Raw genomic sequence first — 19474 nt, 5'->3', positions numbered from 1 at the left:
AGAGGCATCTCGTAGTGGACCAGTAAGTCCTAGTATTAAGTTAAGGGTCTAAATCCTTAACAATCAAGACTGCTGTAAACTTCAACCCTTAATAATAAGTAACTGGTGTCCACAAGGTAAATCATTTTGATGGAGGATTGTTTTTATCCAGAACCTCTGTTGTATATGCGTTGATACTAGAAATAAAAGTGTCCATAATTTCTTCTTCAAGTGAAGCTTTCAGGAAACCCAGTGTGAATGGCTTTCACCCAAATCCAGCTTTACATTTCATTGCAGCTTATGGTATGAAATGTTCACATCAATCACTCCTCCTTCAACTGCAACTACTCACCATGATACTTCATCTTCTCTGTTCTCACAGCCTCATTCTCTGTTCTTACAACTGCCCTCTTTCTCATGATAGGATTTCAAATCATTGCTATTACCAATGTAGTAAACACTATCAGCAGTTTCTCAGGCTTCACATTCTACACTTTTAGCTGAGAAAGTATCAGTTTTATTACCTCTTTAATTGGAATGCCATGCAGCTTGTAATTGATGCTGATTCCACACCAGGTATTTTTTTTCTTGGTGAATGTGGACAAAAAAAGATTGATTTGGATAGTATCTGTCCACCTTCTCCTTTTGCCATACAGTCACATCTTTCATCTTTTTCCTCAGGCTGTCTTCAGTCTTTCTGGATATGGTGTTACAGGTATGTTATCTTTTGTCTATTTTCCCTGTGTCATATGACTCCTCTTCATGTTCATTGCATTAAACTCCTTTCATTGACTACCTAGTTTTCCCTCACTTTCCAGATATTGGGGCCTCTATGCACTCATGATAATGTCATTATTTTCCTCCACATTATATGGTACAGACGTGGTCACATCTTGTCTGGCTTCAGTTTGAAGAGATTTGCATTTGTTTATGGAGCTTTGATTTTTTTTCTTTGTTTCAAATTTTGTTTCAAAATTTTTAATCTTTATCATAAAATTCTCAGTTGAGTTCTGTATGAGCTATAATATTAGAAACACAGGCCTCATTTCAACTAAGATTTCTGGATACTCATTATCTGGAGAGGATGTTCCAGTCTTTGCTCATGTGTTGTGGATTACCAAATTCTTAATGGTCCTCTTCCATCCCATCAGCTGATTTTATTTCTCCCCACTCAGGAATGGCCTTTTGAATTATGGATTTAACATGATTTGCTTTGAGCAGTATCTTACTGTTCCAGTATTTTTCTGGATTACCTCCTCATACATGTCCCTTTCCTTCCACCTGTGTCCTTTAATATTTCTCATTCTTAGGTTAATTAACTCACTTCTTGAGATTTATTCTTTTATTTCTTGCTTACTATTTCCTTTCTCTTACAGTTTCTCTCTCACAACCAGCTAACTACCATGTCACCCTCACTTTCTTCACTTTTTTCCTGATTTGCAGACATTTTTCCTTTCCAGATATACTATCTTAGTTATCTCTTTTGCCTGTTTGGAGTTTAGACACCTTGCTTTTTACTTAATTCCCTGGTTCCCCATATTAATATATTCATCTTTTTCTCAACATCTTCTTGTATTCCCTCTCATCCTCCAACTTTTTTCTGAGACTCTGCACTGTACTCCAGAAGGGTTTTCTGTAGAATTTCAGTTCACTTCTCTTTGCCAGCTTAAATGTTCTGTTTCTTCTGCTTTCTTCCCCAACCTTCGGATCTTGTTAGGTTGAGTTGCATTTTTAGTTATACACCTTTCTTCTCTTTTTTTTTCATATGGTATTTGTCAGACACTCTTTCTTTGCCTTGTTTTTTTCAGTGGTGTTTATTTCTAACTGGATACCTGGAATGAAGTTTTACATCTTTAGTCCTCATAACCTTTGTAGGTGTTTCTTCTTTCTTAACTTTTACCCTTCAACTTCTGTTCCTCAGCTGGATCAGACTACCCTTAGACTTCCCATTCCAGATTTCATGCCTTTCTCTTTGTTTCACTATTCAGCATCTGGTCTGCTGTTTGTATTAGTAAATATTTTGTCATGTTGGTCCTTTGGATAACCATCTACTTCTCTTTGCTCATCTTCCCATATCGCTTTCTGCACTGTCTAATCATGTGTACGATCTTTTTTACTTGGTGTGTAGATGGCCATGTTTGATGTACCCAGCACATCCTTATTGATCTATCTTCCCTATTCTTTGGTTTGTGAGATGTTTACTCATCATATTAATCTTGTCAGCTGTCTTTCCTTTTCTGGGTTAATTGACTTGTATTGGTCAGTTCTTGAGTTGTATACTCTTCATATACTTCCTTTTTTCTCTTCTGGAGGCTACTCAGTTGAGGTGTCTTGTCAAGATATCCAAGTTCTTCCTCTCACTCACTAAATATTTGTTACTTTGTGGCATTTTCTTCTTCTTCTCTTGTCTCAATTGAGCTTAATCTTCTCCTCTTTGCCTGCAAGTTACAAAGAATGATTACTAAAATTTGAGTTTTTCATTCGTGTCCTATATGATGGATTATTTTTGTTCTTGGTACTCTAACTTTCCTGAAGGCTGTCATTCTTTTGGATCCATGCACACATACACCTTTTCCAGTGGGCCTTTTGGATCCAGGACATTCTTTTTCAGGTTTCATTGTCCTCATTTATGAACCCTCCATTTCTTTCCTCAAGGAATTGGCTTGATAACTAGATTGTGCTCATACTACATAGCAACTTCACAAACAGATCTTTCTTTTCATCAGTTATTCCTTTTGGATTGAGATGCATCTCTGGACATTAACATAACTTCCTGCATTTGGATGCAGGATGGATATTCACTCCATATTGATGTGTTTGACCTCTGTACTCTTTGTTGGACATGCTCCAATTTCCTGCCCTTTCTGGCAGATTGATAGGTCATAATCATTTCAACATATCTATGGACAATTTATATGTCTGCCATCAAAGGGCAGCTTTTCCAAATCCTTTAATTTTAGAATTAAACCTACTATTCTGGGCTCATCCACATCAGATTCGTCTTGTTGCCTGTTGTGGACCTAGAGCTATATATTTGATAGCTGATCACCTCTTTTTTCCAGATTTCATTCAAATAACAGAGTGGTTTCTTCACCCCTAGATTTATCCTTGGGTTTTCTCTCAGTTGGACACTCCTTTCTTAGATGGCACCCCTATCATTTCCAATATTCCCAGAGATGCCAACAATTACGATTTTGGTGTATACATTACGACTATACACTCATACAGATAAATATTATGATGCAACTCCCAAATTATTATATTATATAGGCCTATACAGTAAAGTGATAAATTGTTCCCCCAGGGCTTGAAAGGGGTGAAAAGAAAATTTCTAGTGAGATACAAATAAATTTTGATAATAAATAAAAGACATAGTCCAAATGGCTACTTGTGATAATCATGTTTGTGCTTGAAATAATACAAAAATATTTGTATCTCCGATCTCCACCAATAGTTTGAGTGTGGTGCTTCTCCATACTGGATACGTGGGGGAATCCATAGTTACATCATCAGTGCTTGTCAGCCAATCAGTGCTCATGTAGATGGGTATTTCTTCTTTTCTAAGCAGCATAGAAACACCAATGTGATCATTCATAAGGTGGAAAAAAAGAGGCCTCATTCACCAGATTGTTTTGTTTCTGGCAAATTTAAAAGGACTAAAATTGTGAATCAAAAATTTAGGAAAGAATATAGTGCAAAATATCCGGTCATTGCATCAAAAGTCAGTGACAGTCATGCGTTTTGTACAGTTTGTCACATCGATTTTTCTGTGGTGCATGGCAGGATAAATGATTGTTCCAGACATACAAAATCAGCATCTCACCAACAAAAGGCTGAGGCGAAGACAAAAACGATGCAGATAACGACATTTGTGAGAAATAATTCAGAATATGAAACCATAAATGCAGAAGTGATGTTCACACAATTTATCATTGCTCATAATTTACCCCTAGCTGTAGCCGATCATGCAGGACATCTATTAGAAAAATGTTCCCAGACTCTGATATAGCAAAAAATATATGGCTGTGCTAGAACCAAAACTACAGCCATTGTACAAATGTTGGGTTGTGAAGATGACAAAATAATTTCAAGCATACTTACTAACAGTGTTTACAGTTTAGCCACCGATGGATCCACAGACATGGATGACTCAAAACTGTATCCAGTAGTTGTACGATATCTTGACCCTTTGCTTGGAAAAATTGTTTGTTCTCTTTTGACAATGGTGGAATGGAAAGAAGCTTCAACGGGAGAGAATATTTTCAAGCTTTTGGACCACGAACTGACAAAGAGGAAAATTCCATGGGAGAACTGTGTTAGTTTTTCTTCAGACAATGCCTCAGTTATGTCTGGTATAGGTAAAGGTGTGATGGGACACATCTCCAGATGACAGCCTAGCATTTACTTCATGGGCTGTGCCTGTCACCTCATGAATATTGCTGCCCAGAAAGCTTCCAGAGAACTGCCCTGCCCAGTTTCTCATATATTGATAGATATCTACTATTTTTTGGACAAAAGTGCTAGCAGAAAACAACATTTCAAAGGGTTTCAAGGATTGTATGACAAGAAACAAGAGAATTTTACAACTTGTTAACACAAGATGGCTATCACTTGGGGTGTGCTTCAACAGAATATTAGACATGTGGAAGCTATTGAAGAAATATTTGCACTGTGAAAAGGAAAAACTAGATTCAAAAGGATCTAAATGTGCAGCTCAGTCAGGCAGCAAGACTTTGAACAGTCAAGACACCCTCTCAGCCACACAGGGACACACTTGATATCCTCTCAGCAGCCACACAGGGACACAGTCAAGACACTCTCCCAGCTACACAGGGACACAAGACAACAGTCTCCAAAAGCAGACAAAGAAACATTTGATATAACTCAATATATGTTTAGGCAGTCTAACCTTGAACTGAAGAAGAGAAAATCAATAAAAAAAAAGAGAAGAAAATGAAAGCTAGCAAGGAAGTAACCAAGAAAAGTTATGCGCAAAGCAAGTTAACAGTTTTCTTGGACAACAAAATGAACTTGTTATTTTGTCTTTTTCTTCAGTCTGCAATTCTTTCATTTGAGCAAGCCAATTTGATATTGCAAAGAGAAGAACCTTGCATACACATTATGCATAAAATTCTGATTACACAAGTTAAAAATGTACTTGTCAGATACATCAAGCCAGAATATCTTGAAGGCAACATCACTGAACTTGACTACAACAATGAATCCTTACACAAATCTGAGGCAGTTTCTACTGGAAATGCTGCCAAGGAATATATTGTTAAATATGAAAAGGACCTGGACCTGATCAGCTTCTACACCAGTGTCAAGAAATACTATATTGCTACAAATTACATGATGAAACATTTCCCTCTAAATGATGAATTTCTGATTTACCAAGTGGTTGCTGATCCAAAACTGAAAGTCAGCAAACATTTCTCTTCTCTACGCTTCTTTACAGACAAGTATCCTGTCCTTGTCAATATACATGAGCACAACACTATTGACAAGTTGGAAGGGTGATATTTGAACTATCAAATTGATACTTTCTCAGAAACTGTCCTTCAGTTGAATGTTGACAAGTTTTGGTTCAGCTGTCTACAGTTAAGGATGGAAATGGCAACAAGAAGTATGACATTCTGTGCAGGGTTATGCTTGGAATTCTTACAATCTTCCATTCTAATGCTGACAATGAAAGGATATTTAGTTTAGTGACTAAAAACAAAAGCAAGTTCAGACCAAACTTGAGCACCTCAGTTTTGAGCAGTATTATAACACACAAGATGTGTATGCAGTCAAATGGACAATGTTGTTATAACTCCCAACCATCCAGAGACATTCTCATGAAAGCAAAGGCTGCAACAGCTGCAAAACTATTGCAATAAGTGTCATAAACATGATATAAACTAGTCCTTACACAAAGGCTTTTTCTGCTTACTGTTTGTGCATGTTCAGTGTTGTTTTACCAGTATGTTTGTTACTCTGAACTAAATAAAAGACATAATTTCAAAATAATTTTTTAATATTTATTTATAAAATACACAAAACACAGTCATAAATGAGCAATCTCTAGCAGTAATAAATAATAATAGTTATAATAATATTATAATAATAAACAGCTTAGAGATATTAGTCAGGCCTAGTAGCCGCAAATGATAAAGGGCTCTGTCTACAATCATTACGCTCAGTCATTTGAAATAGTTGGCATCTCTGTATTCCTCTTTTATGGCCCCCTGTTCTTCAGCTGTGAATGTTAAAGTTCTCAGCCATGGCTGGTCTCACTTTTCTATATACCTATCATCCTCTTGCACTCCTTGTTTGAGTTGTTGACTTGGTATGCCACATTCCTTCTTGAATCCTATTGTCGTGCCCCTGCTTTGATTTCTCTGCTACTTCACTTATTGTGCATGTTGGATTTTAAAAATAGCATCTTCTGATCTATATATACATGAATACAGCTGTTTTGGGTTGAAAAAATTTTTATGTAGAGGAGTGAACAATGTTTTGATCTTCTTTGGTCATTGTCAGGTTCACAATCTTCTCAACCCAAACCAGCAGTTTTTACATGTATATTTTTCTCTACAAGTGGGTTTTCTCGTCATCACTGAGTGTCTTCTGATCACCTATTGCACTGTCTTCAGTAAAGTACTTCTGCTAGTGGTCTATTTGGAATCTAGGCATTTCTCCAAGTCTTCTTAATGCAAATTCTCCCCCCTCTTCAGGTGATGCACAGGAGACTTGCCACTTAACCAGCTCCTAGTCACTATGCTGGTGGGCCATGGATAATCCTTACTAGTTGGAATTTTCAAAACAAATGCTAGATTTATTCATGAACAAATCTTGATTTTAGTTTATTAAAAATACTTTGCTAAAAATATTGTTTTGTTTGTGAAAGACTTATAATGTTAGCTGAGAAACTGCTAAGTTTTGTTAATATATACACACTATATTGAAAGTTAGAAGTACAAGTTTATTAAGGCTTTAAATGAAGAGAAAGAGAGGTCATGTGGTTGGTCACATTGACCAAGCCCAAGTTAGAAGGCTAAATTGTAGAGTCATGCAATTGACCAAGTAAAAATATATCTTTGAGAAAAATTTTTTGCATGTTTCAATATATGACAATTTATCAAGAATAGCATTTCAATGTAACATAGAAATATAAAGAATACTTACAAGATATGATCAAATACACAAAAAAATGTTTTTTTGTGAAATACTAGAAAGAGAATAGACATATAGACATGTTCCTTGCATGTATTGTTACTAAATTGAAGGCTCGGCATAGTTATGTGGTAAAGGCACTTGACTTGTAATCCAAGGGTCTTGAGTTCAAATCCCCAGCACACCAAACATGCTTGTCCTTCCAGCCTTGGGGGTATTATAATGTGATGGTCAATCTTACTATTCACTGGTAAAAGAGTAACCTAAGAGTTGGTGATATGTGGTGACATACACTGCTAAATTACGGATAGCTACTGCAGATAGCCCTCATGTAGCTTTGTGGGTTATTCAAAACAAACTAAATTAGGAAATATTTTTAGAAAAAAGTTCATAAAACGTTTATTTAGGTACAAGTTTGAAAAGAAAGATTAATCATTAGTTCTTATCTTATGATGAGCATTTAGTTGGTTAACTTATAAAACTGACTAAACAACACAAAGAAAAAGAAAAATGTAAATTTATACTTCTGTAATTGATGCAGAAACAGTCTCTATGCTTACTGTTAAATATCTGTTAGCCATGTTACCAAGTTCATGTATGAATAAATTGTCTTTGTAGCAGCTGGTAAATGTAACTGAAATATGTCTGCTAAAACTTTAGCATAACTAATTAATACAGACTAACTCTGAAATTTTGGTTCACAAAGAGTTAGCTGTTTCTCTTACATCTGATTATCTAAGTTTTTCATAATTTAGTTTCACTGTATGATATAATAGAATAAATATAAAATGTATGTGTTTTTATAGTGCACTCATGGACTGTTTGGTTATACCTCTTCAAAACAAATTGGAAGAGTGGAAGAAAACAGCTACACAACTTGATAAGGAACATACTAAAGGTAAATTTGCTGCTACAAATGGTGCTCAGTGGTGAATATGATGCTCCAACTTAAAAAGTGTTTTTAAAGTTCAAAAGAAACATGTTAAATATAAGTGTAACATTTAACTTTTGTAATTTGTACAAAGTTGGCAATGTTGATATTAAAAGTAAGTGTAACTTTTATAACTAAAGATATAGACATTTAAACCTAATAATTGTCACAAAATTGCTAAGGGTCACATTGATAAAAAATATGATGCTTAAACCTGCCTGGTAGTTTTTATACATAGTTAAGAAGAACCATAAACAATAAAGGTAACTATATCCTTGAATGTAATTTTACATTGTTGTTTAAAACTACACTAAAGATAAATTTGTAATAATTTTTACAAAGCAGAGAAAAGACTGCAAAGGTGACATTAAAAGTAAATGTGTTGCTTAACAATGACAACTGTTACAAGGACTGTCCCTTAAAGTAAGCATTATGATTAAAACTTTCACATCCTGCTTTCCCATCCTGCTGTTCATACTTTGTCTCAATTTTTTTATCTGATCATTTGATCATAATTTGTCTGTGTCTGCTATTGCTCCTCATTTTTTATAATTTTCATCCATCACATCCCTTTATTATTATATCTTGTACTGACTTTTTTGTAGTTTCTATTCTTGCCTCTTTGTTCCATGAAATCTCTCTGTTTCCTATGATCTTTCTCCTATTACCGTTACTGGCTGAGTTTAGCGACTTATACATCTAACTTATTTAGACTTTTTGGTGGAAAGTCATCAACTGATAAATGATTTATTGAGCCAAATATGCCATTTAACTGAGATCTTAGCTGCTCGTAACTGCCCTCATTTGGAGGAGATTATTCAAGTTGGTAGGTGGACAACTACTAATACTTTTATTGTATATTACTTACACAATCTAGCTGTGTCTTTCTTAGTTGAGTATCATCTTCCACTTGTTGCAATTTTCCACATGTCTGTTCATCTTTGATGTATTTTATAGTTGCTTTACATTCTATTTTGTGTATGGTTCCTGGTAGGTGTTGCCTAGTGAGATAAGCTGTTTGTGTTTTTAGCATTAACTGCATATTTAACTGACACTCACTGTGAAGATGGAGTGTTTCTGTAAAACCACTGGCCACTTATCAGGTGGTGTATCTATATCCATATATCATATACATATATACACTCATGGACTTCATGAGTAAAGCAGAAAAGTAGTTTTTGCCCATCCTTATAATCAATGTCTCTCTGCTCTCCAAATTAGGGAAATGCAGATACCCCTTGCACTGTATCCAGTATATCATTCCCACAGAGTCTTCAATGTTTTTTCCCTTTCCTCTCTTTTTCCTAGTGGAATAAGGTGATCCTTTCCACTTCAGGTTCCCTATTGCTGGAGTTGTGAATAGTCTAGGAGGTTTCCTCATGAGTGAGATTTGTACATTAATTTAATATTTTCTAGTCTTTTGTACCAACTCTGTGATAGGATGGTTATCATTGTTATGCTTCTTATTATGCATTATCATAATATTCTCAATCCCAAATGCTTCTCCCTGATGTTTTTCTGCCCAAGTTGACTGTACTTGTTGATTATGTCATACAGTGGAACCCCTCTAAAGCAGCCACCTTCGGGACTGAGACAAACTGGCCTGATTAGAGGGGTTCCACTGTACATAATTAGGGATTATGCAAACAGAAAAAAGGGACTGTGATTGAATGACCGCTTTCAACGTGTGGCCTCTTAGAGGGGTTCCACTGTACATAATTAGGGACTATGTAAACAGAAAAAAGGGACTGTGATTGAATGACCGCTTTCAAGGGGTGGCTTAGAGGTGTTCCACTGTATACTGTTAATGCAAGGTTTTTTCACTGGATGCTTTCTGCCAAAATGGACCACATTTGCTGTACTCAGTAACCACAAGGCACTCTACCTGGATATTCTTGCCAAGGCTGACTGCATTTGTTCACACTATGATATTTTGTTTTAGGCAAGGCACTTCTACTGGATGAAATGCACTTATCATACTACCACTTATCACAAGGTGCTTTCCATGGATATGTTTTACCTGGATAGACCATACTTGCTGATCTATCATTTTGTTACAATCACAGTATACCATGATTAGTCTTATACAAGTACTTCCACTGGAGGTTTTCTGCCCAGATGTACTACACTTGACATACTTCATATCTCAAAAGCACTTCCCCTGGATATTTGTTGTTGTTATAAACTTCCATGTTGTTTTTGCCCTTGGACCATACATGGCATAATCCATCTTATTCCAAGAAGAAAGCCCACAGTTTATACCAACTTTTACAAATATCTGTCTCTTTTTCATGTGGGCTTATCCAACTCCAGTAGCAGACACAAACACAGGGTCAAATTGTTGCAAACTTTGAACCTTACTTAGGCAAATGAGGTAGTACATATTTATGACTATAACTGCATGAAGAACACTTTAATAAAAATGTATAAATATTTACTTAGATATAGCTTATGAAATGTACATTTTAAATTAGTTGCAGAAAGGTAGAATTATTAGTCACTACAGCTATGAAACTTTATAGAGTAATTAAATTTATTGTTTACGTGCAATTAGAACACAAGTAAGCTTATTTGAAAGTGTGGGTAAAATGAAGTATGATAATATTATGAAACTGATTTTTGACTGTTTGACAGAATACAAAAGATCTAGACAAGAGATCAAGAAAAAATCTACAGACACCCTGAGGTTACAGAAGAAAGCACGCAAAGGTATCAGTTTCAAATAGTGATACACCTGTAGTGAAGTACTGCAAAAATAAAATATACTGATTTAGTATTAAGTAGTGGAATAAGAAACTTGGAATACCTTTGTAGTTCATAGGTTAATGATTTTTACATAGTGTCATTAATTTATATATATATATGTATGTGTGTGTGTGTTATAAACTACCTACATGAATTAAATAGGGGATTATCATTTACTGCAAAAAACAAAAAAAACTTTTCTGGATACAGTGACATGTTTCTCGTGTTAATACCATAGGCCTGTCAATTTAAACTTCATAAAAGTTGTTTTTGTTTTAATAATGGATTTTCCTTGATTCAACTGTGCAAATTTCAAAAATAATATTCATTTCTTCTATCACAAAAGGATTTTTTTACAAATCAGGAAGAAGAAAAACTTAGATCAAATTATTATTTAATTTACCACAATGAACATTTTTTATTATTATGTTTGTCAGCAAAGATACAAACAAACTGAATAAAATGGAAGACCATTAATATGAAATTAATATGCATCTTCATTCATCCTGTTTTTTGTGTGTGCATGTGAAATCTATATCTTTTAATCTCAAAACTACATGTTCTGGTCATTCTTTCATGTATTGCATCTGGAGCATTTTGTTTCAGTAACCAGCAGTAATCAGCTGTCATACTGATGTTGCACCTTTCCTGATATCTTCTGTCCATTTTCCTGTTGTCTTGATAAAACCTTTCTCTTTGTTCTTCATTGATGGTACCAAGATTTTCTTTTGAAATAATCAATATGTATGTGTAAGAAATGAGCTTTCAAACTCGTATTATAACTGAACTCTTTGAATTTATCAAGCATGTTATTGCCAGTATTCGTGAAATGTGTTATTGTCAGCAATATCTTTAAAGGCAGTCCATACTTCCTTTTTAACTTTCTTCATTGTTCTTTTGAACTGTTCATCTAAAATCAGTTTCCTAATCTGAGGCTCAACAAAAATTCCTTCTTTAAGTTTTGCTTTTGAAAGAGCTGGGAATTGCCAACATAGATAGTTGAAACAGTCACCATCTTAGTCTAAGGCCTTTACTAACTGCTTCATCAAGCCCTGTTTTATGTGAAATAAGTTAATAGGACGTTTTTGTGTTAACCACACTTTCACATTCAGTGTTTTTCAATTCTAGTATCAGGCTGATTCTGCATGGCCATTTCTTCTTTATCCAGTGTCGATTTTACGTTCTGCTGTCTTATTCAAGTAAAAACCTGGAAACTTTGAATAACTGGATTGTTGATCCAATGACATACAAAAGAATTTTAAGTCTTCACAGGGTAGCCAACCATGTTCTTTGTATTTGATCTCTTTAAGAAGAAGTTTAGAAGTTTGAACTTTTTGTTTCTCTCAAGTGAACCAAATGAGTAATAGTAACAGGTGCATGTATGTTACCATTGTGAAGGAGAACACTTTTTGATTTCTTTTGAAGGAATAAGTGAATAATCATCAGCCATTTGGTTTATAGACCGAAGCTTTTAGAATTGGTATTAATTCAGCAGTATTGTTGCAATAAACCAGTTATCCTTTTTGTGAAAATTATAATGTGAACCCTTTTCTAGATTTCTGTAACAGTAATATGATATTTCCGTAGAAAATAAGTTCTTAGCCTGAAGTCTTGGCCCCAAAATCTCTGAAGAATCCTTCGGATTCTTTGTGTGAAAAGTTATGGTTCACTAGGTATTTGTGGTTGAAAATGATCCTTATCATTTCTATTGATGTCAGATTCAGAAGCAAATGAAACTGTATCAGGAATCTCCAGTGGCATAGGTACAGGTATATCAGGTCCTTGAACAGCAGGACTTTTAGCAGACTGAATGTTTGGATAAAAAAAATAATTTCCATTTTATTTAGAGTGCTGTAGCCTTACACATTACATGAGCAAAAATTGTAGTCATCTTTGTGGTTTCATGTTAGACCACTGGAATTCCAAAAGGCAAAGACCTTTTCTACCTGTAGTCCATTGTTTCAACTCTTTAATAACACAAGTGATACAAACTTTATATGGAGCCCATGATTTGGCTTGGTCCCCAAGTTTTATTCCAAAATATGAGGAATACACTTTTTTTGAAAAATACTGTATTGTTTTGCCTTTGTTTTTTTATCAAAAAATTTAACACAAATATAACCAAATACACTTGGGTCATTTACACAACCTCTTGTCAAAGTGCAGACAAACAAATACTATCCAGAAATGGCATGTCATGTGACCAGTTAACCATTCATAATACTAGCTATGTGTTTCTCATGGGTTTTAGAATGATTGATAAGACTCACTTTGCGATTGGTCTAGAGAAATCTATAGCCACTAGTTGTCAACATTTTAAGCATAACAAAACCTGATCTTATTTCAATGACAATGATTCACTTATGTAGAAGTGCGTATGATATTTTTTGAAAAATCTGTATGTGATGGAGAAAAATGGGTATCATTACTACAGTATATGTAAAAATTAAGATAATAGATCCTTTACAGGCCTGTGTACTTAGCACAGATTACATACCAAGTACAAGGTGTTTATATTTTGCTACAGGTTGAACATGTCAAATTAAGAAAAGGTGCTCAAATTAAAATAGAAGTTAGAAGTTGAGTGAAATGCAATTTATAAGCAGCACACGCAAATTAACTTGTCTAAAGAAAAGTGGTGTTAGTTGTACTGCAGATGTAATACTATTGCAGAAAAATTAAATTACAGGCATTATTTGTTTTTAAAACTAGTACTATACAGAAATGATCAGAAATCTAATGCAAGGTGAGGGATTTTTATCATAATCTCATTTTACTCTAACATAACATAATATCAACAAGGGATAATTTTATCTTTCAAGACTGATCCTGCACATCCACCCTGAGAAGAAAAAAAGAGGGGTAACAATTCAACCCTCCATTTTTCTGAAGAACTGTCAGTTTACTTTTATAAACTTATGTAAGGTGCTGGTCTTCACTAGTACTGATACAACTTGCTTTAAAAGCTATTCCCCATGTTAGAAAAATAAAACTTATATCGACTGTAACCTGTATTTTCCATATTTTAACCTTTTACTTTTTGTCCATCTCTTCTCAGAATACAGCTAAAAGAAATCAGAAACATTTATCCTATTTATCTATTGGATAAACTTGTAAACTTTAATAAAATCACCTCTTACCCTTCTTTTCAGTAGAGTAGATTAGTCAAAGTATCTTAACCAATGTTCATAAAACAACCTTTTATCCTCATGATCATCCCATTAGCCATTTTCTGAACACCTTCCAATAAGTCAGTATCCTTCCTCAGATAACAAGACCAAACAAACTGTACACAGAATTTCAAGATTGGCCTAACATGTGATTTGTGTAAAGTGATAGTTTTCTCTTTTACAATTTATTCAGTGTGTCTAAAAATATATTGCAAAATTCTGCTAACTTTACTTCTAACAATAGAACACTATCATAGTGGTATCATATAAAATTTTGATATCAAATGTACTTACCTTGTTTTTCCTATAATTTAAGGTCCAACATTGAATCACATCATTCTATAGTATATCAACATCCTTAATAATTAGTGTTGAAAATACCAAAGAGTTCAATGTCATCAGCAAATTTTACTAAGTTACTAATTATGTCTTTATAATTATCATTAATGTAAATAAGATAAAAGCAAAGGTTCAAGCACTAACCCTTGAGGAAATAGATTTAATCTATAATTTTCACAAGCTTATAATTTAAAAGTTAGTTCCAGGGATACTTGTGAGCAGTGCAGAAAACATTATGTGTATTTGTTTAGACTGATCATTTTTTATTCCAAAGTGTCAGGGAAATGTGAAGTTCAACAAACCATAGACTCAGCTTTGCAGGATGTTAACGATAAATGTTTGCTATTGGAAGAAACTGAAAAACAAGCAGTTAGACGGGCAATGATTGAAGAAAGAAGTCGATACTGTTTGTTTATTAGCTATCTAAAACCTGTTGTGGTAAGTTTTATTGTACAAAACAAAGTATAAAAATGTATTTAGTATTACATCTTTTCATAAACTGTAGTTCTTATGTTAAATTCCATGTCCATTTATGCAAGTTTAATTCCATGGACACCAGAAGTCAATGCTCTGTTACATATTGTATTGAAAAAAATCACAGACCTTGTGTTCCAAAATATCTGCTGTTATTTTTAATATATAGATATAAATTAAAAGTCAAACTGAGGAAACAGATTGTCAGTCAATATGGTACTTGAAGATTGCATTATATCTTGCATATATGTATTTATAATATACACAGGTACAATTGGAGTATCATTCTACAACTTGTTGATCAGTATAAAACTTGATGATTACATTGCAGCATTCATTCCTTTTATTTTTGTTATTATACATAATGTGTAAATGTACTAAGATTTTTTAGCAGTTGGTATTCATGCATCTACTCTTTATTTAAACGGATAAAATTAAGGTAAAGCTAGATAAGCAAGCCTCTTGTGACAGATTTTAGAACAGTAAAGGTGAATGCAGAAGTTGAGTATGTTATATTGAAATTGTTTTGAAGCCTCTGCACATTGTAATAGTCCATGTTGCACATATAATTATACTGCATTTGATGATCATGCGTTTTCGCAATACTCTACAGCATAATTTCCATTCCAGTAGGCTCTGTTGTAAGGCTGTGTATGAAATTACGTGTACTGATTATTGAAAATGCAAAACAAGAATTATGTTGTAGGTAAATCCACTGAAAACTGTGGAGCTTCAATTAGATATACATATTATTAATGCATAATTTGTTGTTGATACTGTATATTGGACAATGCCTTTCTTTAGGTATTTGTAGCTGAATCATGAATTCACAAATGAAGAATTTTTTTTTTGAAAGTTTCATGGTACTATAATAAATAAATGTTTATAATAATGCTTAGAAATGCTTGAATAATATGAGAGAGAATTAGAAAGTGATATTTCTATGTGTATATTTTTCTGAAATGAAATCCAAAAGTGCAGACAGTATATTCCAAAAGATAAGAAAATTCTGAATTGAATTGTGTGTCCAAACAAGTTGCATTTCTTTACAAAAGATATATTGATTAATGATGTAAGAATCTTCACAGGCTGTTTTTGTGAAATATAAACATTTATTTTTTAGGAAAATAAATATTTGTCCATTGATATATATAGAGTATTTGTTTTTAATAGTCAGTGTGAAAAGTAATCATTGTCATGTTAAGAATAATAATTTTCCTCATTTTAAAAATTTTAATATTTATTTTGTGTAATTCTTAAAATCCCTTAGCATTTTTGAAACATTTTTTGAAGAAGAAGAAAAAAAAAATCTAAATTGTCCTTTTTTCTTTCTAGAATGACTTCAAGTTTTGGCACAAAACTACATTCATTTGCTATAAGTAGCTTTTCTCTCATAACATTATACATCGTTTTATTATTAAATTGCATTGTTTATTTTATTTTCCTTTGTACTGCATCTAATTACTATCTTTATTATTATAAGTTGTAAATCACTTGAGGAACATGCTAGTTCATTGTTTAATTACCCTCTAGCTACTCCAAGCTGCTTTCATTTGTGCCTTATTGTTGTTAGTTTTATTTAATCTAACCATAACTAATATAAAGAGATTTCTATTTTTATATTTTAATTTTTCCCATCATAATAAATAAAGAATAAATATGAAAATCAAGAAATTAAGTACTTACCCAAGTATTCTTCTTTTCTTGCTGTCGATTGTCAGTGACAGTTACCCTTCTTTTTTATACTGATGGTAGTAATGCATTAAATAATTTTTATTTACTTAAATAATACACCAAAGAACATAGACTAGATAGTTTTCTTTAACAATTAGAGTTTTTCTGGCTTTTTAACTATGCAACAAAAGCTGTTACAAATTCATCCAAGCTTACCATTGTGGTTCCTATAAGAACCAAAGTTGTATTATAAGTACAATTTACACTCATCTGTTCAGAGCATAATGTAATACGATGCTTATGTATATTTAATAGTGAACACCCTGATCTTCTATTGGTTATAAGTAATGTATAATTTAATGTAAGAGAGAACTAATAACAAATCCTGAAAGAGAGGATGTGGCAGGAAGGTGTGGCAGGAGGAGTCTGATTTTCTGTTTGATAACTCTATAATGAAATAAAATTGAAGACTATTAAAATCATAATTTATCTGAGCAATGACAATCTTATAATGAGTAAATTATGTTTAATTTTGTAGCTTTTTGAGGGGCATGATAAAATAGAGGTGAGAAAATACCTAGAGAAAATGTGTCATGGGAGTCACACTAGGGGAAATTCAGAAATAGTTTTGAATATTGGCATAAAATTAATAACTTAAAACTTGTATACTATGAAAATATACAATACAAATTGGTATAACATAAAGTAGTTTAATAAAATTTTGAATGTAAGACACTAAATGTAGGTGTCATATACAATGAAAGATACCTGTGTTGAGAGTTAATTTATAAATATCTTTGAAGAAATATATTATTTTGTAACATCATATTTTATGCAGTTTAAAAAATATCATAAATTAGACTGTATAACTGCATTTTTGTTGAGACTTGATCATCAAAGGTATGATAAAGCAGCTCTCAACAAATTACACAGAAATAATGGTGTTCTTCATCCTTTTGTAATGGCTATTTTGGTTAAGTGTAGTTTGAAGGTCAAAATTTTGGTCTTAGATTTAATAGACATGAAGTTTATATTTGTGAGACAACCAAGGACATTCAGAAATGTTTGTTTCTCTTCAGCTCTGCTGAAGGTTTGGTCGTAAAAGAGTACAGGTTGATACCTTAAGTTAATGATGTGATGCAGAAAATGTGAGGGGTCTTTGAAATGAATAGTCATGTTTAAAAAAAAAAAGTTGAGAAAAGCTGTGTTATCAAAGACAGGCAGACCAGGTTGGGCAAGATATTATAGATCCCTTGGCTCCCAGGCCCTAAATCTGTATATCCTTTGGTAAAGAATTTGTGTAGTGGAAAGTGGAGAAAACCACTTTCACTGGACAGGTGCCAAATAGTCTACTTGTCTAGTGCTCAAAGCTGAAAATGAGAGAACTTGACTAATATTTACTTTATATAATCAAAGTAAGATTTCCCTTACATGATATTTATCATATTATTGGAGAGTTATTTGGCCAAGGAGGTAGACATTTTAGCTATGGATGTGATTTCTTGAGCTTGTGAATTTCTTCAAATTGATGAACCAGTTCTGTATAGAAGGCATTTTAATTAATGATTCACAGTAAACTGATGGAATGTAATTTGGTAGTCAGAGTACAATTTTGATAACCATGTTTTGGAATGTTTTGTAGTTTTGATTATTGTTTAGTCATTATGCTGCATTCCTATACTCGAACAGAGGTCTAATGTATGCTTTATACATTCTCATATGGTTCTAGCTGTGCATCATTTGGTGAGTCTACCAATGCTTTTCAGGAATTTAATTCTTGTACTGGCTTTACTGATAATACTATTAATGTGTTTCCTCTGTGATAGATTTATCATAACAGTTAGACCAAGGAATTTAATGGTTTTCATAAAATTGCTTTACTTTACTTTATGCTTATTGAATTTTTTCTTCAATTATCTTTTTACAGAATGTGATCATGTGAGTCTTAGTGGGGTTGAGGTTGATGTGTTATTTGTTGCACCACTGTGGTACAATGTGAAGTGTTGTTTGAACTCTAGTGATAGCAGTATTTGAGTTGTCATCCATGTCTGCTGATCGTGATTGGTTGTTCAGTCATCAGGCTTGAAGCTCCAACCCACTTCTCTTCAGGCCATCATCAAAGAAGCAACTGCTCTTTTAATCTTCTGCATGGCTTTTCTTCATGCTTGAACCATGAAAAACCAACAGTTCAGAGAAACCTTTGTTAACCTGTCACAATTATTGAAAGCCAAGAATGGAGGCAAAGAGAAATAACATTAATTTCTGAGCTTCCCCAGTTTTATACTAAATATAAAATAACTACCACATTTTTTTAGTTTCAGTAAGTACAAACACACACTAACCTGAAGATGAAAAATGGAAGTCTTGAAATATCATCCCCTACATCTGTTTTTACAACAGGCAGATACCATCCATTCCAATATACTGGTTTATTGTGTTAATTATAATTATAGAGTATTGGTTCACAAACATAGTTTATGTGTATCTTTAATATATACGTACACTGAGGTAAAAAGATGTTTTAGTAGAAAGTGGTTCATAGTACAACAGTGTATTAGTGTTATGAACTAATAACTTTCGGGATAACTTTGAATTTTTGAAAATTTAGTTTTTTATATCTTCAGTCAGAACAACAAAATCTCTTCTGACTTTTTAGGAGGAAGAACTTTGCATGATTCAAGAGATTACCCATGTCCAGGAGGTACTGGAGACACTCTTGAAGAATTCTTCTGATCCCTACAACTTACCACAAGCCAGTGAACAGGTAATTAATGATGTCAAGGGATCTGGAGGAACTTGGAGTTTCCAGGTATAGTTCTTGCCAAATTACTAAAAACTACAAAAATTGTTGTTAAATTTTGCTCTAAGTAACTGTTGTCATATCTTTACTGTAAACAGTGTATATATCACATTTTTTTAATAAAATTTAATTTTCTTAATGTATAAGTATTGTATATGAACCTTTATAGGTTATTAATTTTATGATGTTAAGCCAGATGCTACT

At 33.3% G+C, this 19474-nt stretch overlaps 1 protein-coding gene across 4 annotated transcripts in view; it reads left to right on the top strand.

Moving 5' to 3' along the window:
• mim (missing-in-metastasis) overlaps positions 1 to 19474 on the top strand; it is a 105913-nt gene that overhangs the window by 40033 nt on the left and 46406 nt on the right. For all 4 annotated transcript variants that reach the window (XM_076514889.1, XM_076514887.1, XM_076514888.1 and 1 more), the window contains 4 exons: positions 7944 to 8035; positions 10703 to 10777; positions 14597 to 14760; positions 19127 to 19279. In XM_076514889.1, the coding sequence (XP_076371004.1) occupies positions 7944 to 8035; positions 10703 to 10777; positions 14597 to 14760; positions 19127 to 19279 (484 nt within the window). The remainder of the gene's footprint in view (positions 1 to 7943; positions 8036 to 10702; positions 10778 to 14596; positions 14761 to 19126; positions 19280 to 19474) is intronic.

This window comes from Tachypleus tridentatus, chromosome 7, assembly GCF_004210375.1.
Source record: "Tachypleus tridentatus isolate NWPU-2018 chromosome 7, ASM421037v1, whole genome shotgun sequence".
Taxonomy (NCBI): domain Eukaryota; kingdom Metazoa; phylum Arthropoda; class Merostomata; order Xiphosura; family Limulidae; genus Tachypleus; species Tachypleus tridentatus.
The sequence above is the reverse complement of the archived record's forward strand: the minus strand, read 5'-3'. Positions and strand labels throughout refer to the sequence as shown.